A 24,292-nucleotide genomic window follows, 5' to 3' on the forward strand; every position below is an offset into this window, starting at 1 on the left:
TGACCATAGCGTTGACACCTAAAGCACCTGAGAGGCGGCTGAACATAAGGTCTTACCGGAAAACTCATAAACCCTATCCGTATTTCCTCAGGTAACGCCTCCCCCTGAAAAACCAACAAAACTGACAAACTGTCGCACCGCTCACCATTTACTGTTCTCATCAACCTCTTTGCGTCCCTCACCTCTATTCCACTTATACTTTACTTTATTTTCCCCAAGTCCTCCTTCACCGGAATCCCTGTAATAACACCTCGTATCTCCCCTCGCTCCCTCAATACCTTCCTTTCGCTTATTGTCTTCTTCCCAATATTCACCAAGTTCAGCACTTTGTTTTTCTGCACCTCATCTTTAAAACTTATCAACAAACTACCATCGTTCAGTACCTTCGCCTTTTCCACTTCTCCTACTTTCCTTTGTATTTCCTTACTCAACACCACTGTGCTAAAACTAATATCCTCCTCTTCCTTCCTAAACTTAAGCATTACCTTAACTTGCTCCTTACCCATCTTCATTCTCACCACTTCCCTATCCTCATCCGAACTATTCCCTTCCAGGCTTCTTTTCACCTTCTGACCACCTCTATTCCCCTCGTCCCTATTCTGTACCCGTCCATACGCTCTCCTTCCACTACCCAACACCCCTTTATCAAATTCCATACCATCCTCATCCTCATCTACTCCCCCCAGCATCCTGGTTCAGTCACAAACCAGTTTATGCCTTCACGCCCAACAAACTTCTCAATGACTGTTAAATAACCGAACAGCTTGAATGACAGCTCCCTTCGTCGCCTGCCACTTCCCACAACAAACCCTCGACGCCGCAGTCCTTTTAAAGCTCCTGATTGCAAATGCCGCACAGGTGCGGCGCCGAAGGACACGCCCGCACAGTTAATCAGCTGAAACACAGAGAAGATGACAGCAACACAGAACAGACCATGACAGTATTCAACCCAGCCAAAGCTGCCCCGACCGATTCCCTTTCTTGGAAAAGTCTCTCGAGCATGTTAAATGTGCTATGCCAACGTGTCTCCACCTCCTCGACCAGTTTGAGAACAGGCCGACCCATTTGAAGTTGAACCTGTGATAGTCTCTCCTACAAGTACAGCAAGTTATTCTTATTTACCATACATAAACACAGTATTTTTCAAACTGTGTGCCGCAAGATATTGTCAGGTGTGTCGTGGGAAATTATCTAATTTGTGCGGTCTAGCGCCTGGCAGCATAATCATGACTTTACTACATTGTAGTACCCTTCCATATCAGCAAGTAGCAGCAGCAGCAGCAGGTATCTCATTGTCTTTGATTAGAGACAAGAGAAATAGTGACGCATGTTTATCCAAACAGGCCCAGGTTTCACACTGAGTAAGTATCAATATGAAACATTATAAAATACGTTTTTCTTTGTGTTTAATTCCTATTCAAGACGTTATAATATAATGTAATTAATTATTTTTTTTAATTGTTTAAAAATTCTTATATAAACAATATAACACTTATATTGTTCAAATAAGCTTTTTTTGTTTTACAATTTCAGCTAGTGGTGTGCCGCAGGATTTTTTTTCAATGAAATAAATGTGCCTTGACTAAAAAAATTTTGAAAAACACTGCATAAACACACGTGTGTAAGAGAGACAAATATGGAAAAAAAACATTTTACCTTTGCAGTTGTGCTCCTCTTGACATCCAACGATGTTCCCTGTTGCTTTTGTCCCTTATTTTTGATTTATTCTGATATATTTCTGACTATGACATTCAATGAATGTGCCACACAGATGACATGGCAAACTTCCATTTTCTTTGCACATGAAGCCATGTTGGGAGCTCCATCTGTGATTAAGCAGGTAACCTTGTTACTGATACCCCACTGGGCAACTGGAGTTCTTTTTTAACCCTGGCCGAATTGAAAGTTTGTTAATGTGAACATTGCATAAAAATCACAGTTATTAAAATAAAAATGCAAAAAATTTAAATTAAGTTAAAATTAGTGTTGCTAGCCAGCCATCCATCCTGTACCCCGTACTCCCGCACCCGGCAAGTCACACTGCACACGCTCCTACTCAACGTTCTAACAGAGTAACAGACCTAAAAATGGCACACGAACCGCCACAGGAACGACTTGTAAACAAGCAAGGCAAGTCGAAATCGCTTATTTGCTTACATTTTGGGTTCACCGTGGAAGACGGTGAGCAAAGACGTATAAAGTCTCTGCACCCACCGGCAACGCGACGAATCTATTCAACCATCGTTTGGTTTACGATGATCTTATGATACACCAAAGCAAGAAAACATCGAGTCAGATTTGGCGTCGTGCGCAACGTTGAAACACTGTACGCAGCAACCATAGAAACCATGCTAAACATTATTATTGTGACTTAAGTTACATTTCTTGTGTAGTCTATAATATGAAGTCAACATTTTTGTGTTTATTTTTGTTTCAAATTGCTTCAAATGCAATTTGCATTGCAAATTCGCATTATTGATCATTCTATTGTAATACAGTTTATATATGGCCTACTGTAACTTAGAAGTATTGTATAGATTACTAGTATGTAACCGTCAACATTTAAATTAGTTTGACCCAATCAGCATATTAAATGTATAATTTATCAGAAGCAAATTACTTAAATATTACTTTAAAAACAAAACAAAAAAGGCTCCAGACAAAGGTTTAAATGTAGGGATGAATAGCACATCTGTTATTCTGTCAAAATTGGCATTTTACTCCAAGCAGTTCATTACTTTGGCAATTTATAAGTGCAAACCAAGTTAACTCCAATGCTCTGTTTGTTTATACAAAGAAACCATACTTTAATTTATAAATTTGCTCTTTTTAAATGTTTTAAAATAATTTAATAAATATTGTTAGGTCCAAAACGAACTTAAATTATTATAGTGTTTCAAAGAATTTTGTCCTAATATTTTTTTTTACATGTTTAAACCTGTTCTTTTTTTGTAGCAAAAATAATCGTTTGAATAATCGTGATTTCAATTATTACCAAAATAGTCGTGATTAATATTTTTTCATAATCGAGCAGCCCTAGTACAACAGATACTTCACAAGTGATGATATAAATATAAATATGAATAATTTTACATTCAAGTGAGTATGCAATTCTTTAGAATTACAAGAAAAATAGTGCGTATATTTTGATTTTTCAAATGGCAATGCATCGGTGCAGTATGCAAAAAGTGGTATCTGAACAGCACTAATTAAAATGTTCTATATGGGTATGGTAGAGTATCAAGTAACTCCGCAGCTGCATCATGCAGGTCCATGCACAGTACTAGTACGCTCTCTGTCCTCACTGTCACTAGTAAGACAATCCAGGATACTAGTAGAACAACTGTCTCACCATTAAAGTTTTATCCACGACTATTGTCCCCCACTGTGCATACTATTTCTCCACTACGTTGGAATAACAGCAGAAGTGTGAGCATTAGGTCTTAGTTTAAAGTCCATCCATGTACTCGTATACTCTTTGTCCACTGAGGTAAAACAATCACGCGACAAGTACAATGACTGGGCTGACAGTCCATCCGTCACAAATATAGTGAATACTAGTTAGGGAAACACTTCTAAGCCACGAAAGAGCTAAAGGAACAACATCATGACTGCGGTAAAGTTGTTGAGTTTTCTTTCAATCCGCGTACGGACGTGCCATATAATACAATTTTTAAATTCGTTTTATTAAGTTTTGAAATGGATGGATGGATAAATGAAACATAAGTTTGTGTTTATGTAAAATCGACCTATGGCGGCCGACAAATCAAAGGCGCTACGTCAAAGGTCACCACGCCCATTCGTGACGACACCACGTCTGACAACGGGATACAGGGAGAACAGGAAGATCCCAACAGCGTTGAGCGTTCTTCTCCATCTCGATCAGGGTGAGGAGAACACACTCACGTTATATTCACCCTAAGGTCTGACTGACTGGATTCTGGACGCAGCTCCAACTGTCGTGGACGGTGAGCGTGCAGATATTAATTCCATTTGAAAATGTCTTGGCCTCTCCGAGTTTGCGCCGACTCCGTAACCGCAGTTGGCATGTTAGCATAAGCAGCTAGCTCCGTGGAAAACTGGAACAGGAAATGCCGCAGACAGACGCACACAATTCCGCAATTCAAGCACACGAAATCAAATGACATTGCACCGCTGCTGGCAACTCGAGTGCGTGTCAACATGTGTCGACATAACTCACAAAATCAAGGTGTTCACCTTTTCCCACTGTTTTCTGGCTGACGGCACGCCAAATTTGAACGTCATTGGTCAAATGGCAAAACACGTTATATTTGTATAGTTGTTTCAGTTTCAAACAAATGTTTTGTCATTCGTGCTAGGGTTTACCTGGCTGACATTACAAACTGCACGGTCGGCCACCTAACTGGAGTCATCAACTGCGGACAAAATAAGGATTCTTTTGGGGACTAACACCCGATTCTAACGTCTTCCCTCTCTAGGTCACACTTTATTAACCTTTCGTAAGTCACGCTTAATTGTTGCACTGCGGGCATAGTCAAGGAAATGACAGTTTTTCAGGGTTTGTGAGCGATTCGCAGGAGGGTGTGGTTGTGTTGTAGGAGATAGGCATGTCATATGGGTAACAGGCACGCACACAGGATTGCTTCCTGGTCTGTGCGAGCTCCTCTCCTCGAGCTTGTGTGTGACTACACTTTTTGGGGGGATGGGGATCCAGGAAATTTCCACTTTTGGACGCTTTCCTTATTTTTCCTTGTAAAGCACGGATCTTAGAAATAAAAGAAAAATAGCAAAAGCAAGATGTGGCAATCGAAATGAGCATCGCTTGGCCTTGCAGTGTTGTTGAACACCACTAGTGAAGTTCTACAACACTGTAAATTCATTCCAATCGTAAATATAGTTTTGAACACCTATGAGAAAGTGCCAAAACCTAACATTATCTTTTGGCATTTAAAGATTTGATCTCCTTTTTGTGTCAAGGTATCAACTTTCAATGGGATTCCAATAACGCAGTATATGGAGCTAAATTGATTTATGTGATAATATGAAATCATTCGAATTAAATTTAACAGGGTTAATATCTGCTCTCTCTTTTTGCATAATTGAATCCATTGATTGCATTTTTGTACTTCAAGTGTGTTTGACAAGGCCTCGCTAAAGATGTGGAAGGCAGCAGCAGGACAGTCAGTTAAGGTGACACTAGGTGATGGAGCTGACGACTGGGAGACTGACCCCGACTTTGAGGTAGCATTCCACACACACCATCTTCAGCCATGTCTGGTTTCATGCTGACTCATTGTCCTAGTCAGCGTTTTGCTGTGTTGATAGTCTGTTTCCCCCTTAATTTCCAGAATGATGTATCCGAGAAGGAGCAGCGCTGGGGTGCCAAGACAGTGGCTGGTTCGGGACATCAGGAGCACATAAAGTGAGAATTCCTTGTCTGTTTACGGGACCAACCACAAATATGCCGATTAATTATTTGTCTCATTGGAATAGTATCCACCAGCTGCGTGAAACCGTGTCAACAGAGCATACAAGCTTGAAACAGCAGGAGATGGATAACATGCCCAAGGCCTCGCATGGATATGGAGGAAAATTTGGGGTGCAGCAGGACCGCATGGACAAGGTGCAGGAAAACAAAATCTGCCTTTGTTTTTATTAAAGCGGAAGTCAACCCAAACATATTTTTTTCAAGAATATGTTCCCAGCAGGCCCACTAGTTGAAACACGGCATTCTGATTCATTTTGCGTTTGTGGAATATGAGTTAAGCAGCAAAATACACTCGTTTTTAGCCTTCTCTGGGTGTGGCCATTTTGTCTTCTGTCGACTGAAAATGACATCACGACTGCTCACAGCGACCAATCACGGCTGACCTGTTTTCTGAGTCTGAGCCGTGATTGGAGCCGAGTGGATTAACACTTATTCGACAAATGCAATATTTATCAGAATGCCCTGTATCAACTAGTGGGCTTCCGTCGAATATATTCTTGAAAAAAAAAATGTTTGCGTAGACTTCCACTCTAAGGCTGCAACTAACGATGATTTTTATAATCAATCAATCTGTCGATTAATTGGACAAAAAACATGGTTTATCTTCCATCCCTTTTGTTCAAAGAACAGGACATTATTTCAAATTGACAGTGCAGAAAATGCACAAACAAATTAATCATGAATCAGTTCCTGGTTGGATCTGTAACATATCAAAAAATTTGCAAAAATGTTGATCAGTCTTTTCCAAAGTAAAAGCAAAATGTTTGATTTTGACTCAACACAAAGGTAATCAGTCTGCTTTCATGGATGACTACAAATTGTATGTTTCCTGTCGAGAAGCTGGAATTCCGAGGATTTGGACAAATTAAAAAATAAATTAAAAACGTATCCAAACGATTAATCGATGATCAGAAACAATGATTGTATTAGTTGTCGATTAATCGTTGCTCCTTTAGCATTTATTGACTCGTTTGAAGTACCCCCAATCTGAAATCCAGCTCTGGCAGTGGCCGGTTACAGTTATGTTTTCTTGCTTCTCAGATGTACTACACATGACTTAAATTTCATTGGCAACGCATCGATAACTCAGTTGTATTGTTTTACACATCTAATCTCCCTTGACGAGCAACTCTGCTATGTCCATTCAGTCTTTCCTCTTTGGTCTGTCTGTGCAGCCGCTGCAGCATGAATTTGATGAGTGAGCGGTGCTTCATTGTGTGCGTGCGTGATTCTGTGATGAGTCAGATGTGAGCCCGCTAACTACGTTTACAGTGATATTGCTCATTTTTAGTCTTCCTCTGCTCTCTTTTATCAACTGCAAACAATAGAATGCCTTCTGATGGATTACTCCCGTCTTTCTGTGCCCTGACAATATCATCGTGCTCTTTGTTTTGAACAGTCTGCCGTGGGACACGAATACCAGAGCACGTTATCCAAGCACTGCTCCCAGACCGATAACTCGAAGGGCTTCGGAGGGAAGTATGGTGTTCAATCTGACCGCGTAGACCAGGTATTTCCTGTTTCTGACCACAAATTGAGAATTTGTGAAGTCAAACTTGCTGAATTTGAGTAGAAGTAGTAGAAGTGTAGTTGTTTGCGTCACTTTTCACTTGCTATCGAATAGCTGTTCTTCAGATATTTAAATCTTCGACATCGCTCACACATCATCAAAACATCGCACCGCTGGACCGCCATGCCCTTTTATTTTCCATCGACACATGAGTCACACCGACTTTGCCCCTCCCTCTCTGACAGTAGACAGTAGTCTATTGGATGTCTCTTTTACAGAGAACTGTGAGGCAGGACAAAGGTGCAATAGAACTAGGTTGAAGGGCTTACAATATTGCTACATGTGTCATCGTTATTTGCATTTTGTTGCCCTAATTTGTCGAAATATTGTCTTCCTTTTCTAGTCTGCGGTTGGCTTTGAGTATGCTGGGAAAACAGAGAAACACGCCTCGCAGAAAGGTGATGTTGCAACTCGGTGACTGAGCTTGAACCCCAGATCAGTTTGAAATTTGATGTGTTATCCGGGGCCTGTCTCATTTGCCTCCTTAACTCTTCCTGCGCCCATCCTCGGTATTTACACTGGATGAGACCGTGTCAATTGTGCGAACTGCACCAGCGGCCTACGGCAGGTTACTCACCATTGCCAGGAAGTTTCTACCGGGGATAGACCAATTATCGGCCGGGCCGATTTATCAATGCTGAGATTCGGCGTTTTGATGAATATCGGAATCTGCCTCTTTTTCAAAATCTGATGGCCGATAATAAATCAATTTAAAACTGCGTTGCAATCAAAACAAAAATGTGTGAAAGTTGAACATGTCTGTCATTTTGAAATTTTGGAGGACTTCATTTACTGGAGAAAACCATATGGAGGAGCTATTGTTTGTTTGTATTTAATTTTTGAACTGTGACCACCGCTGCTGTTGTGCCTCAACCTGACCACTAACCGTCTCCGTTTTGCTTGCTGTGTAGACTATAACACCGGCTTTGGAGGGAAGTACGGTGTGCAGGCAGATCGGGTTGACCGCAGCGCGGTGGGCTTTGATTACCAAGGCAAAACGGAGAAACATGAGTCCCAGAAAGGTTTGTTGTCATGTCACGTCTTCAATTCAAACATGAACACAACGAAGGCCCTTCCTAATAAAGTGACCATCAGAGGGAAATTTCTTTCTCAATGTGAAAAGGACAATTCCAATTTTTTTCTCTTTTCGTATATGGATACAAATCTGATATGTGTCCAACGTGACTGCATTTTAGTTTGATTATATGTTAGCTGAGTGTCTGTTCTATTTGGGGCGGTATTTGATACCAAATGATTTAATTACACCGGCTCATGGTTATTACGCCTGACCAACCACCTACTGGTGTGAAGTAGTCGATTGTATTGACTTGACCGATTTAGTCGCCTTGTTTAACTTAGCATTGTCCAATCCCTCGGAATTTCAACCTCTCAACAGTAAATATTCTGAGATTAATGTCGACACATGGTCACGTTATATCACAACTACTATTTTGGCCGAATGTTTTTGATGACAAATCAGAAAATCCACTTTGGGCACTTTTCGGCCGCAAATGTTCGGTGCATGATTGTTAATCAGGCCTGTTTCTTTTTCTCTTTCCTCTTCCTGCCGCGCCATTTGCTGTGGCCTTTGGGCAGATTATACCAAGGGTTTTGGCGGCAAGTTTGGTGTGGAGACCGACAAAGTGGACAAGAGCGCCGTGGGCTTTGAGTACCAGGGCAAAACCGAGAGGCACGAGTCTCAGAAAGGTTGGTAACATCGCATAGATATTAACGAGCTGATATTTGACACAAGCTAACTTGAAATGGTCTGCATGCTAAAATGCAGAACGGCTTAGTATCCATTCTGCTTTTTGAGCCAGTGGCATACATATTTATCTGTCGGATGTCTAATGGAGCCATAGATTGATTTGAATTTAGAATGTGCTCAGCATTAAGAATACACACTATTTTTCTCAGTTAGCACAAGAACAATTTTCAGAATTTGGATGATGATTGGACACACACTTGTGATAGAGGTCTAGAAAATGTGAAATCCCCCAAATTCCGAGACTTTTATTGCCATTTACGAATTTTTGCAACACGAATGGTGAAAAATGACATTTTTCTGTGTGCGCATCATCAAGTCTCATTTCCAGTCCGTGGCCCACATTTGTGGCAATATTTGGCAGGGTAGGGTACAGCATTGCTTGAGTCTCAAAGGTAACGCACAGTTTTCTAACATATCAATTGGCCTTCTACTCATTTTTGTGGATTACTGTAACATAACGCAGGAAAACATGATTGACTCGACTCTTCAGCCTTAATTTAATTTTCTAATCTGATTTCTCATCTCTCTTCCCAGTTTTGTCCAACTGTGCTATAAATGCCGTTGCTCAAGTGTTGTTTTGTGTGGCCGGAAGCTCCAAATGAGACACATTGTGGTCCGTCCACACTTGCCTGCACTCGAAAGATCAACTTTCCTGTAGCTGCTTGTCTGACATGACAATGTTTTGACATATTTGTGCAACTAGCTGTTGGAGTGAGGCTAGCTTGCATCCTGACTACTTTTGAACCACAGCAACACTCGAACTGCGCAATCTGCTCCCATTGGTTGTTTTTGACAAAAACTGTGTAAAGTCAATTCCTTCTTGAGTGATTAAAGTTAGTACCCGAAATAGTAGGGATGTAACGATTCACTCAAGCCCCAATTCGGTTTTCGATTCCTTTTTTTTCTAAATCGCTACCACGCTTGACTCTGTGCCGTCCACAAATGCAATACGCAATGATGTTTGGCGCAGAATTTGATCTACACATTCAAAATGTTATATCCGGAATGGAAAAAAAATTCAAAATTAGGGGGAACATATTTTAACACTCTAAATGAGTATATTCTAATGACCTAGATATGTTATGTCTTTTGTTAGGCGTTGCTGTATAAGGCTTGTGAGTGCCGAGATGTCCGAGTTCATAAACCTAACACTCGGTGCGTCTTGACTCGAATCAATTATTTGATTATTCGATTCATCGATTATTGAGTTTATTTTTTATTTTCATCCATGCACATTTTAAGCAGTTTAAATCGCTTTTCAATTAATGGTTATATCCCTATTGAATAGAATTTTGCGGCAACAATTCTTTGTGTCATGTGTCTACAGACTATGTCAAAGGTTTTGGAGGCAAATTTGGTGTGCAGACAGACCGCCAGGATAAATCTGCTCTGGGGTGGGACCACCAGGAGAAACTACAGCTCCATGAGTCCCAAAAAGGTACCGTCTTTGTCTGGTTAAGACATACAAGGGTTTCAAAGTCGATGGCCGCCCATAAATGATGACGTTTCAGGTTCTGCGGTTAAAGCACACTAATCTGTACCGGGGCGGTTTAGATGGATAAACCTAATGGAATAAAAAAGATTCCCTTCAGGTGATTGTCAAGAAACCACAAATACAGAAATCGGAAGAAGAATATAGCCCACACTTTTCACAGATGTGCAAATGTTGTGTTTTGTTGGGAACCAGTCTCATTTCACCAAGTGAAACTGGTAACTCCAAAACATCGTCTTCTGAAGGTGAATTTTGGCAAGATTCCCAAATATTTTAATTTTAATAACAGCGATCAATTGTTGGCTTGCATAATGTTGTACTGAATTTACATCCAGCACTGGTCGAGTAGCATGAAACCTGTTTGTTTTCTCTCTGGAATAATTTTTCCTCACCAAACCTCACGTGCTTCAAGCTTGACAATTTGCCTGATTCACCATCGTTTTAATCCGTTATAGGTTGATTAAGAAAAAACAGAATACAATGTCCAAGTTGTCCTCTGCTGGCTTTGAAATGTCTTCCTCTTTTTCCGACGGGGCTTCTCTTTCATGTTTGATGTATCGTATTTCAAAGGACGATTACTTCCTCAATATGTGAGTCAACCCAAAAGAGGAACAAAGGAAGTAAAACCTTGGCTAAAATGTAGCATTCAATGACCGGCATTTATTGAAGAGATACTCTCGCTCAAAGCAGCTTTGAACAAATTCATCGCCGACGTATCGTTGTAGCTTTGAAAACGCTCAAGCTAGGGTGACCATATTTTGATTTCAAAAAAAGAGGACACTCGGCCCGCGGGGCCTTGAGATACTCAAAGATGCCATACATGATAACGCCAATGTAATGTATTTAAAGTAGGGCTGGACTATATTTGAAAAACATATTGCATATTGCAATATCAAGATTCTTGCGGCATCTAACATGTACCTAAATGACATATTTATTATCTAATGAAAAAAAAATTTTTTTTAATGAAAGAAAAATACATTTTTTTCATGTGGGAAAATAGAAACATATTCTTCTCTAATTAAGTTCTAAGTTGTAATACTGTTCTCCTATTGGATGGTTGCATCTGATTGGTCAAACTTCGATGAATGCATAGAATTCCATATGAATTTCTTGCATTCTGCACTATATGTGCCTTGATCACAATGACACTATTTTTTTCAAACCAAAATTTGTGCAGCCCTAATTTAAATGACGCCCCGCCCCCTCTGTATGGGTAGGGAAAAAAAATTGTATCTCTCTTTTGAAGTCTTACTTAAATATAGAAATGTAGAAAACCCAGCTTTAACAAAATGTTTCTTACCACATTTTCAATGTATGAATGTAAATCATAAACCACTAGTCTCACACAAGTATATTATTTTAGCAAAGAAAAAAAAAGGCACTTCAGTCTTTAGTTTCCTTCCTCCTAATTTTTTCTTGTTTTCTTGTCCATCCTATGTTCCGGGGTCAACAATTAAGGAACTCGGTCAACTTTGCACGTGATCTCTCTCTCTCTCTCTCTCCTACAGCTTTGTTGTGTTTTTATGTGTCCACATATAAGCTTTGTGATCTCCGTTTTTTATGTGTGCACTCCGACCGGCACCTTTTATTCGACATTGAAACATGGACGTGCGAGCTTTGCGCACCGTTACAGCTGCAAACTGTTTTCTGTGGCAGTCAAACGTGTAACAGAGTGCACAAAGAACCGACAGGCGGACAGGGTGTAAAAATGTGGACATGTCCTGGCAAAAGAGGACATTTGGTCACCCTACTAAAGGGGCCCGTGTGTCTGGAGTGGAGTCAGAAAGAAATGTTGAAAATCATGAAGCACTGTCAGCGCAAGTGTTTGAATCCCTCCGGTGTGTGTGTGTGTGTGTGTGTGTGTCAGCCCTCGCCTGTCCACGTTTGTATTGTATTGTATCGTATGGTCTTTGTGTGTGTTATGTTGCAGACTATAAGCGTGGCTTTGGAGGTCAGTATGGGGTAGAGGCGGAGAGGCAGGACCAGAGTGCCCTGGGCTATGAGTACAAGGAGAACCTGGCCAAGCATGGCTCACAGAAAGGCACAAATCTTTTGCTCCTCTTAGAAGTCCCCCCCCCCCCCACCTGCTACTTGCCTTGCCTTGCCTTGACAAAATACAGACGAACATTGGCTTCTTCATAGCTATTGATTTGATTCTTATTATACATACATACATTTTTTTTTTTTTTTTTTTGCAGTTGTTGGTCCCCCCTCCTTTTCAGTAATTGGCCATGACCTACTTTGCTGAAATACTGGCTTCCTCTTTCACTTAACACCAGGGATAGACCGATTATTGCCCGGGGCCGATTATTGGCCTTTTCTAAAAATCTGTTGGCCGATAATAACTCCATTTCAAACTGTGTTGAAATCAAAACAAAGATAGGTGAAATTGTCACTTTACTGTCATTTTGAAATTTAGGAGGACTTTATTTAATGTGGAGAACTTTACTTTTTCAAGTTTTCATTTGACTTTTTGCTGACGACCCTGGGTGCTCCCAGAACTTTTTTGTTTGGATTTTACACCAAAAGATGTATATTGTCAAAAAGTTCTTGTTATAATAACATACTTGTCAACCCCGGGCAGTGCTGAATCTTACAAAAATTGTAATTTGCCCGTACATTTCTGTAATCTTACACAGATTACAGATTAATTTTACACAGTATTTATCGCCCAGTGGGAGAGGTGGCGGAAACGAAACGGATATTTCTATATACAATCTTACACAGTGTTTATCGCTCAACGGGGGGGGGCTATGCTCGTGAAAGGCGGCCGTAGTTTGCAGTCGGAATTGCTAACGGACGCTCCGGATTAGAGCCGAAATGGGCAAGACGAGATCGGTCTAACAAAAAACGAGTTTTAAATTTTTTTTTCCCCGTACAAAAATTGTTATACGGCGTACACAATTTGAAATGATCAAAAAACATGTCAAATACGGGGAAAACGTACAAATTGACAGGTACGTAATTAAAAAAAAAAAAAAAAATCTGAAAAATTCCTCGACTCTTTATAATTGGTATCGGCCCTGAAAAAACCCATATCGGTCTATCTTAACCCCCACCATCCTTGGGGTGCACTGCGCCCTCTATACACTTTGCAACGTGTTTTTTTTTTTTTTTTTTTTTAGTTTCTAGTGCTGAAAATTCTCCATCGCCCTCCAATGTCAGTTCGACTGAGGCCAGGATGTTGTAAAGGACATTATTGTTTATAGTAAAGGAGAAGAAAAGGTGAAATTATCTGATCTTGTACGTGTCCCCACTAGTCATAATCCAGAATTGGGATTAATATTTCATTTCTGGGATAAGAATTAAGAAGATGAATCCATCCACTTGCACCCCTTTCAGAGGTCGCTCATTTTACCGCCTTCTGCTGTCTAAATGGAATATGAAACTGCTCATGTGTTTGCGTCGTCAACGTCGTCACCGCTCACCTGTTTTCAGGGTTTGCTTGTCATGTTGCCAGTGCGAGCCCCAGGGCACTTTTGACAGTCTGACAGTCGACAGCAGAGGGCGGTATCGGGCCAAAGTGGAGGCCCCTCTCGGGTGTTTGGAAGAATGAATGCTTTCATCTCCTAATTCTTGTTCCATATTCATCAGAATACAGCGTTTAGACTAGTGGGGGCACAACATATTATTGCAAGGGACAGTTTTGCCTTGATCTCCGCTGTCACAATAATAATAGGATGTTTCAAAGTTGCTCAATGTAAAAAAATAAATAAAAAAATGGTGGGCAGCAAATGTGTAAATTAACCCAAGCCTATTGTTAATGCACATATTTTTATATTATTCATCCGATTCCAGTTCCGCCCTCTGAGAGTTGCAGAATTCTCCAGGGAAGTGCTCGTTTTCCAAAACGATTGTGTGGCAGGTTGATCTCTCCCACTTTATGACTGCTGCTGTGATGGCATGCAGTAGGGCTGACCAATTTTGAAAAATAATGTCATTGCAATTTTTTTCTTCAATCTTACAATAACCATTTCATATGTGATTGTTTTTCTCAAGATGTCTTTTTTTTTTTTTTAAACAAACACAACCAATAAATGAATCTCTGTTACGATCAACCTTATCAAACATTATGCGTAAATGTTTTGGTCTTAGGTTAGGCTTACTCTCAAATAACGGCAAATGAACCGCAATACCCGTACGTGTATATACTTTTATATACCGGTACATAAAAGAGAGCCTACTGACCAGCTGCATCAAATAATGTTTTCCCCAAAATTGCCGCCTTTGAGATTTGGAAAATTGTATTCTACTAAATTACCATGTCGATTTGATTTCGATTAATCGTTCAGCTCCAATATGCAGTCTCAAAAGACGCAGCACACAAGATGGCTACGCTATATTCCATAATGACCAAAGACCCATTCAAATCATGTCGTTTATTTCTTTTTGTAGTGGGGCAGCCTGGCAATAGATTGTAGGCGGTTCGCATTTCTGCCGCACGCTCCCGTCACACATCTTCCAATCTCCGTTGGAACATTGTTGTGTGGAGTTTTCTCCGGGTACTTGGACTTTTTTTCCCCCCCAAAGGATCATTTGAAGACTCAAAAATGCATGTTGATGTAAATGTGAGTGTTTATTTTTTTTGGGTGCCCTGCACTTGACTGGCGAGCAGTCCGAGGTTTGCTCTGCCTCTCGCCCCAAGTCAGCTGATCAAGCTTATTGCGCCTCCATGATCTGCGATGATGCTTTATTTCTTTTGTTTTTTCTTCCTTTGGGCCAATGCGTTTTGTTGCATGTGGATGCCTTCCAACGAGACCAAGCAGAGACGCGGCTGATCCTCAGTTTGCAGCAAACGGCAAATGGCTGCTTGACTTAGCTTTTAAGATTGTCCTTGTGCATTTTTCTGTTCCTCCCCGATCCAGGTGTGCATGAATCCATCGTCCGATTCTTTTGAGTCCTGCGGTTTTACTTTTGTGTGAACTCAATCAACCGCAGTCTGCTTCATCCGAACTCTTGCGGGGTCTCACACAAAGACTTTTTTAGGTATCGCTAATGCATTCGAAGATAGTCAATGGGGAAATGAAATATCAAATGTACAGATGAGGATGAGCTGTGGAGAAAAGGGATTTGCAAACCAAGTTTGGATAGTGACTGCGGTTGAAATTTACTGGCATCAAGTCATATAGACCCTCCGATTTATTCGTTGTTCTCCTCCCCTAGATTACTCCAAAGGGTTTGGAGGGAAATTTGGTGTCCAGAATGACAGGATGGATAAGGTACATCGTACGCTCGCATCCCTGTGTCTATGTCCATGTCGATTACCGTTCCACGTCTTTCTTTGGCTGTGCTCGGCAGAGTGCGGGCACATTTGAGGATGTTGAGAAGCCCAAATCATCTTACCAGAAAACGCGACCCGTGGAGGCCGGTAAGTATTGACTGGCGTCTGTCTGTTGTTTGTGGCAACCTCGGACTCGACAAGCTGAGGAGATGACACGGCTCGGAAGGAATGCGTTGGACTAGTCACAGTAATAAGCAAAAATGGAGGATTTTTCCCTACCTTCACTTGTTTTTTTGTTTTTTTTTCAACGGCAGCTTGAAAACAGACAACCGCTGAGGAAACTCAATGAAAAACTGGACATAGGGCTGCTCGATTATGGGGGAAAAAAAAATATGAATCGTGATTATTTTGAATATAATTGAAATGACGATTATTCAAAGGATCATTTATTTTTGGGTACAAACAAGAAAATGTTTCAATGTACAAATAAATGCAAGTATGTTCCTTTTGGAACAAACAAAATTAATAGAAAAGGGTCATAAATAAATATAAAATTAAAAACGGTGCATGTACAAATTCAAGTATGATTTCCTTGTGTAGACAAACATAAGGCAGTGGATAAAAATGAATATTAATAATCATTTTTTTAGGATTATGCCAATTTTTTAATTATGGAGTGCAATCATTGTAATTCAATTAATTTTCCAGCTCTAACTGGAGGAGTTTTAATGAACTCATTAAAACTTATTCACCGCAGAGGATATTGATATTGGTCAAGTGGAATCCAGCTGTTTGCTGCCATCCGAGTATGTCTATGTCTATTGGTTGACTAAAGTAGTGCATTCACCATTTTCCCTCAGTTTCTTCAAAGGGGCCATTAATCAACAGAACATTTGATGCAATAGGCATCAAATGTCATCCCTGGTTGTGGAATTAGAAACGTCGAGTCAAATGGGTGCTTTCAAAAAGTCATCCCCAATCTTATTTCTCGACTTCTTCCTTTCATCAAGCTGGCAGCAGCACAGGGAGTATTAAGGCCCAGTTTGAGAATATTGCCAGGCAGAAGGAGGAAGAGGACAGGAAGAGAGCCGAAGACGAGCGAGCCCGTCGGCAGGCCAAGGAGAAACAGGAGCAAGAGGAGGCGCGGCGCAGAATGGAAGAGCGGGCCCGAGCTCCCTCCCCGCTGCCCGTCGCCGAAAGCCCCAGTCCCACTCCCAGCCCGACTCCGCCTGTCCAGCCTCTCCAGCCTGCCTTTTCGTCAACATACCAGGTGGGCTTCCGGACAGAAAGACCGCTTTCAGTCTTTTGAAACAGCACTGCAATGATACAACACAGTGCAGTAGCTTGACTCAAAACAGCAAAAGAAACAGGAATAGCTTTGACTTGGCGCTCACTTTTTTCCTCATCCCTGTTGTTGCACTTTTGGCTGTATTGACAATTAATTGACCGATAATATGTAAGTAACAATGCCCCCCCCCTCAAAAAAAATCCATCAATTGTTGCCTAATTTCTCTCTGATGTCACGAAAGAAATACAAAGAAATAAGTGTTGTGCAACCGTTAAATGTCCTTCCATTAATTCATATCTTGATTGTTGTAAGCCACATATCGGAATAGGCCTAAAAAAATGCCCATCGGTTGGAGACAGAGTAGCAAAAAGTGGCTTACCAGCAGCAAGCAATGCAAACACACAAAAAATGTATCTCACATACTACCATAACATAGTCAAGTCAGTTTTATTCATAGAATGTCAATTGACAACAGGAATTATCTGAAGGCACTTTTGCAAATTGAGTTACATGATGTCAAAGAACGTATCGCTTGCTTTTTGTGTCATTTTTAATCTGCAAAATTAATCACAAGTAAATCCAAGCGTGCACTTTCCAGGCACATCCTGAACAGATTGTATTATCATCATTAGAATGCAGACGATTTCACCGGCGACGCTGCTGATGAGAATGGAGAGCAGGTGTATGAACCAGAACCACAGGGTCACTACGAACAGCCGGAGTCGCTTTACCAGACCCCTGCTGAGGGTAAGCTTCTTTATAGAATGCATTCATTCGATATATGATAAGATAAGAAGATAAGATGTGTGCATTATGAGGGCTTCTGGTGCTCAAGTAGCCCAACCCTGAGCCACCTGACCAGGTGTCACTGACCTGGTCCTTGCAGGCCTAACATGATCAGTGTCTTCACGTAGATGAACATCGGTCTTTATTATATGTTCTATGCAAGCCCATTAGTTGAAACGGGGCATTCTGATAAATACTGCGTTTGTGGAATAAGTGTTGATCCGCTCATTTTTAGCCATCTCTGGGGGCGGCCATTTTGTCTTCTGTCGACTGAAAATGACATCACGGCTGACCTGTTTTCTAAATCAGTGCCGTGATTGGTCGTTGTGAGCAGTTGTGATGTCATTTTCAGTCGACAGAAGACAAAATGGCCGCCCCCAGAGGTGGCTAAAACGAGTGCATTTTGCTGCTTAACTTATATTCCACAAACGCAAAATTATACAGAATGCAGTGTTTCAACTAGTGGGCCTGCTGGGAACATATTCTTGAAAAAAATATATTTGAGTTGACTTCCGCTTTAAAGGTGGTAGTCCCTTGCGTTTATTATCAATAGCGCTTGGTTGGTGAGCTTAATGAACGGCCGTTCTATTGCAGAGGAGCGGCAGTACGACATGGTCGAGGACGCCGGGGTGACCGCGGTCGCCCTGTACGACTACCAAGCAGGTGAGCTGACCGAAAAGGCCAAATGTTGGTGCTGGAATACAAATGCAGATTGGATGCAATTAGTCTTTCATGTCAGTGGCATGTTTTAGCCAAGAATGATTCATTTGTTGCATTGATCACGTGAACTTTAGTCGACGTTAAGAGTTTTGTCTTGGAGCAATGCTAGAATGTTGGATTGAATGACTTGGTTTTTACTTTTACATCGCAGCTTCAGTTGATTGGTGTCTACTTTCATGACCAATTAGAGCAATTTCCGTTTCAGCTGGGGAAGACGAGATCTCCTTTGACCCCGATGACATCATCACCAACATTGAGATGATCGACGAAGGCTGGTGGCGTGGCGTTTGCAGAGGGGCTTATGGTCTTTTCCCCGCCAATTACGTTGAAGTGCGGCAATGATGTCACACCGCCAAAAAAGGAGAGGCTGTCAACTTCTCTCCTTCTCATGCTTTGGTCTCTTTTCTCTCCTTTCATTTTGGAGTGCTCCAACACTGTGCAAGGCGTCTTCTGTCTTCTAAATCAGCATTCTTTTGCGCCTTTTGCCGTCACGCCTCAAGCGTTTGCTTTTCATTCTTTTCTTTTCTTTTTTTTTACATTGACGCGATTCCTTTGAGTGAAGTACATTCTTACCTTCAAGTGACTCAACACCGGGAGAACATGAAAGTAAAAAAAACTAGGCCTAAAAAGTTCAAGCATTGATCTCAAACGAAAAAAACCAACCTGATGCATTTTCCACATATTTTCTATCGAGATCAAAAGGTATTGTCCCTATTAAGCTTACTTTACCAAAGAACAGCGTGTTCACAAAAATGTTTCAAATGAGCATGAGGTAAATATTTAAGGTGGTTACTGCATAGGGCATACGGCCCCACCAGTAGCCCCACCAGGGACCAAAACATGATGATGATAATAATGTCTTTCCTTGGGCTACCTTTCCTTGCTTGCTGTGTTCCCTTCATTGCCCCCATTTTGGATATCGCATAAAAACCTTCAGCTTTGTTTGGAAGTGAATGCAGTATGCAAATCAGCTTTAGTCCACCATCGTCGGACACAGTTGCGCCAAGTTGTTGGTTTTTGAGCTGTTCACAGATTGTGAAGGGGTCAGCAACGGAAAAGTACACTTGGGCAAATCGCAAACTTAACACTACGCTACGGCTCACGGTTGGTTCTTGTTGATGGCGTGAATCATGCACACAGATCACGAGTTATGAGGCTTTGAAAGATGGTCAGTAGGTCTAAAAACATTTTATTCCATAGCTGTTTTTTTTTTTTGCTTCTTTGGATACGCCTAGTGTATGTGTTCAAATTCTTGCGTCTTGTCTGTCTTGGCGTGGTTGTGGCACTGTTCAGGAGAATCAGTATCATTCATCCCTTATGGTGATTCAACATGTCCACCTCAGTCAGGCCCCTTTAGAGGGAAAAAAAAACGCCTGCAGTGGAGGTATTATATCAAATTGTTGTTGGAATGTTCTACATCAAGCACTACATATTTCTATCAGGCTGCTGGTTGGTTGTGCAGCGTAAGTGCGTGTGTGCGCGCGTGCTCGTTGGTGAGCACGCGCGATTTCATTCTTTTCCATCTTTTGGGGTTTTATAATAATAAAGTGACCTTTTCAAATGATTATTTTTTTCTGTACGTCTGTCTGCTTGACTCACATAAACCCCCCGCCCCCCAATAAATATCTGAATTTGTACAGTGGCATATATGTTATTATTACTTTGTTTACAGAGTGGGACTATTTCAAGATTGCCGAAGAAACATTTTGACCCTCAGGAGTATTTGGAAGTATTAATTAGTTTCCCAATGCAGCGACTTTGATAGGAAAGCTACATTGCACAAGTAAGGGCAGCAGTTGACGCCTGAATGGTTTATTTCGAGAGCTGGAGAAATGCTGTCCTTTATTGGAATTGCGGTGAAAGCTCCTGTCTATTTGCGTTGCCAAGAAGTCCCGAGGCTCGCCCTCTCATTGGCCAAGTTGATGAGCTTGTGCAGGTCCGCATTAAAAGTCTTTATCAAACTCATCCAGGGTATTGATTTTGGATTTCTTCTATTGTGGCATTGAAATTGCAACATTCACAGAATGCATTTTTTTAAAGATGCTGCTGTGCTTCATGGAAATCAAATCAGATCAATATTTAAGACTACTTGAGAATCCCTGTTTGAATCCGTTTAACTGACTCTGTTAATATTTTTGCATATTGCCCAACTCATTGCAGTGGTTCTCAAGTGGAGCAAATTAACTTGTTTGATGTCAGTATCAAGCAAATTACAAGCACATATTAAGAGTGACTAAAAGAATCAGTATCGGATATGAAAAAGTGGTATCGATCGAGCCATCCTATCAAGGATCGTGTGTAAATTAGAATATCATAGAAAAGTTAGTTCAATTCAAAATGTGAACCTCATATAGATTCCTGAAACAGGAATATACTTTGCCAACATAATCAGTTCCTACCTAATTTCTATATTAACTCATTCAATCCCAAAGACATTGTTTGTGTCTTTTCACAGTCCAGCCATTCAATCCCAGGAGTTTATTTATATATTTTTTTCAAGCATTAGGCTAAAACAGGCTCTGAAAATATCTGGTACTGATTGAGTTAAGAGGCATTTTGAATGTTTCAGTAATACTCGCAATTGTTGCGCTGGCAAATTCTAGGCTTAAGTTTGTTGCAAGCTATGTACAGGCCTAATTAATATGATCAACTAAATCATGAACTATTTTACCAATATGTTGCAGGTTATTCAGGGAACTCAGTTCTTTTAAAGCCGAAGTCGACCCAAACATATTTTTTTCAAGAATATGCCCACTAGTTGAAACACGGCATTCTGATTAATTTTGCGTTTGTGGAATATAAATTAAACAGCAAAATCCACTCGTTTTTAGCAATCTCTGGGGCGGCCATTTTGTCACTTCTGTTGACTGAAAATGACATCACAACTGCTCAGGTAACAACCAATTACAGCTCAGCTTCAGAAAACAGGTCAGCAATGAAATGAAATATAAGGACAATGTAATGAGGATGTGATGCTTAGAATAAAGTCCACAAGTCAGTCCATTTTCTTACCTGGCTCTTCCTGTTCTTGCACCATCATCCCCTCTCCCTTTTCTTTATCCCTCTCTCTTTCAAACTAACAACATACAAACACATACACATACAAACATCTTTCAGTCATTAAAAATATTAATTCAGTCATCTAAATAAGTACTAAATACTAATAATAATAATCTACCTCTGTGTTATCAAACACAAGCTGTTTTATTACTAAGAAGATACAAATTCAGTATCATAAAAATTAGTATCAATTCATAATTTTTTTTAATAGTAAATGGTTTATAGATAATCCATCAAAATGTGCTGATAATGTGGTCAACTGATGAGGAGAAAATACATCAGCATACACCTTAAATTTTATTCTGGATGAGATGTTTTTAACTTCAGCCGCTGTAACGAGCGGACACGACACGACGGCTGGATGCTCGGAACTGAACTGTTTATTCTGCTGTTCCCTCCTAAACATACCGGACATAGATTAACATGTCACAGTGACATCTAGTGGCCTGGAATGCTACCTTTGGTCATCTATTAGGGCATAGTGCCACCCAGTGGCCTGCATATCATTACAGCCACTGTTCATATTTTGCTTCACCATGAGTGTGTTACCTGTGTTCTCCGGGGCTCCTCCAGGTTCCCTCTCCTCCCTTTCTACCCCTCTCTCTCCTGGAGCTGACAACCATATACTGTACAAATAAATTAGGAAGACGTTTTGTGTATTTCTTTATAATTACTGTGGGTAATAGACTCTCACCTGAACACGATGCTTTTTTACAGAAAAAAAATGCGAATGTCCATGCAGGAGCTGGGAGGATGACCACACACATAGCTTACACACACGCAACAATTAAGCTAGGCTGATCATTGTTGCATTCGATTCAATGCAGCTAAAATGAGGACTAATCCCTGTTGATGATAACAAAGTCATGGTATTGGGAGGTAAAATAGTTGTTCAACATACCACTGTATCACATACTCTCACCGTAATATACCGGAGCCTCCACAGACTCCGCCGCTATTCCGCAAGTGACGAGCCGAGAGAAAGAGGAGCGGGGAGGGGGGCGAGAGCGGTGCTGGATCAAATGGACCGAACCATTTCGAGGCAGGGTGGTATTTCCGTTGCTGCGTTGTTCACATTTTTGTTTTGATTTATTATTATTTATTTTTTTTATCCAGCGTTTTCCATCATATTTAAGCATATCCTGTCCTTTGATAAGGAAAAGAGAATTTTAAAAATGCTATAATTTTTGGGGGTGCTTGGGTTGAATTTGGGGTGCTTGAGCACCCCCAAAAACGGGCTGGTTATGCCCATGCGTTGGACATCTAAATTGAAGATTGATACTTTTCCTTTTATTTCTGCTGAGGCACCGGCTGAACAAGGCGGCCTGTTCGAAGCTATACAGGACGGAAAGTATTCAGACCCCTTGATATTTTTCACTTTTTGTGTCAATGCAGCCATTTGCCCGAATCCAAAAAGTTCATTTTATTTCTCATTAAAGAACACTCAGCACCCCATCTTGACAGACAAAAATAGAAATGGAGACATTTTGAAAAATGTATGAAAAAAGAAAAATGAAAAATCATATGGTCATAAGCATTCAGGCCCTTTGGCAAAAAATCTTAATATTTAACTCACATGCTAGCGATTTCTTCTGATCCTCCTTGGGAGGGTTCTGCCTCTTTATTGGAGTCCAGCTGTGTTTAATTTAACGGATTGGACTTGAATAGGAAAGGTCTAAGACCTTACAGCTCACAGTGCATGTCAGAGCAAATGAGAATCATGAGGTTAAAGAAACTGCACAAGGAGATCAGAGAAAGCATTGTGGCAAGGCACAAATATGGACAAGATCACAAAATAATTTCTGCAGCATTCAAGGTTCCGAAGAGCACAGTGGCCTCCACAATCCTCAAATGGAAGAAGTTTAGGATGACCACAACTCTTCCTAGACCTGGCCGTCCAGCCAAACTGAGCAATCGTGGGAAAAGAGAGGTAAAGGAGAAACCAAAGATGACTGTGGCTGAGCGCCAGAGATGCAATAGGGAGATGGGAGAAAGTTCCACAAAGTCAACTATCACTTGCAGGCCTCCACCGGTCGGGGCTTTATGGCAGAGTGGCCCAACAGAATCCTGGCCCGCATAGAATTTGCCCCAAAACACATGGAGGACTCCCTGACTATGAGAAATAAGATTCTCTGGTCTGATGAGACCAAGATTGAACTTTTTGGTGTTAATTCTAAGCGGTATGTGTGGAGAAAACCAGGCACTGCTCATCAGCTGCCCAATATAATCCCTACAATGAAACATGGTGATGGGAGCATGTTGTGGGGAGCTTTTCAGCTGCAGGGACAGGACGAGTTGCAAATGAAGGAAGGATGAATGCGGCCAAGTATAGAGATATCCTGGGGGAAAACCTCTTCCAGAGTGCTCAGGACCTCAGACTGGGTCGACGGTTCTACTCAATAAAATTCATCGGGGGTCTGAATACTTATGAGCCTATGATATTTCAGTTATTCTTTTTTCATAAATTTGAAAAAATGTCTACATTTCAGTTTTCTTTTTCTATCAAGATGCGGTCCTGAGTGTATATTAATGAGAAATAAAATGAACTTTTTGGATTTTGGCAAATGGCTGCAATGACACAGAAAGTGAAAAATGTCAAGGGGTCGGAATACTTTCCGTACCCACTGTAATCTCAACATTACATCATTGTTTCATTACCACAGTAACTGTTGGATGCAGGTGTCCAGCTCATCTCTTACAGGACTTCCCTAACTACAATAGAATACTCTCACAATGTACTCTAGAAACTTGTCGAAGGTCTTCCTAAGAAAGATGAAGCTTTTCAAGGTGCAAAAATGAGACAACCTTCGTATTCCATGTTCACTTTGTGTAGGCGCAACGATCAGGTCCACGTTGTATATTTGATGTCACCTCATTTATCTCGATCTGTTGTGTCCCCAGCGTGCCGGGCGGG

General features: G+C 40.9%; 1 protein-coding gene and 1 long non-coding RNA gene across 5 annotated transcripts; one reads left to right on the forward strand and one right to left on the reverse strand.

Moving 5' to 3' along the window:
* The first annotated feature begins 1,327 nt into the window (after positions 1-1,327).
* On the forward strand, positions 1,328-19,883 carry cttn (cortactin). 4 transcript variants are annotated; one of them, XM_086025152.1, is made up of 16 exons: positions 3,804-3,968; positions 5,115-5,223; positions 5,331-5,404; positions 5,476-5,605; positions 6,870-6,980; positions 7,384-7,438; positions 7,952-8,062; positions 8,637-8,747; positions 10,136-10,246; positions 12,234-12,344; positions 15,467-15,522; positions 15,602-15,671; positions 16,535-16,794; positions 17,445-17,559; positions 18,193-18,261; positions 18,524-19,883. In XM_086025152.1, the coding sequence occupies exons 2-16, from the start codon at positions 5,140-5,142 to the stop codon at positions 18,658-18,660; spliced, it is 1,605 nt and encodes a 534-aa protein (XP_085881278.1). In that variant the 5' UTR covers positions 3,804-3,968; positions 5,115-5,139; the 3' UTR covers positions 18,661-19,883. The 4 variants fall into 4 exon arrangements, with proteins under 4 accessions (XP_085881277.1, XP_085881276.1, XP_085881278.1 ...); XM_086025151.1 differs by lacking the exons at positions 3,804-3,968; positions 12,234-12,344 and adding an exon at positions 1,328-1,361; XM_086025150.1 differs by lacking the exon at positions 12,234-12,344 and having other exon boundaries at positions 3,773-3,887.
* LOC147150552 (uncharacterized) lies at positions 15,987-22,337 on the reverse strand. Its single transcript, XR_015086076.1, has 4 exons — positions 22,073-22,337; positions 21,928-22,004; positions 21,331-21,394; positions 15,987-16,840 (listed from the first exon to the last, which is right to left on the reverse strand). It is a non-coding gene; the product is annotated as an uncharacterized LOC147150552 (long non-coding RNA).
* Between the last annotated feature and the right edge of the window lie 1,955 nt (positions 22,338-24,292).

This window comes from Filicampus tigris, chromosome 3 (assembly GCF_054856515.1).
Source record: "Filicampus tigris isolate MCC_2025a chromosome 3, RoL_Ftig_1.0, whole genome shotgun sequence".
NCBI lineage: Eukaryota > Metazoa > Chordata > Actinopteri > Syngnathiformes > Syngnathidae > Filicampus > Filicampus tigris.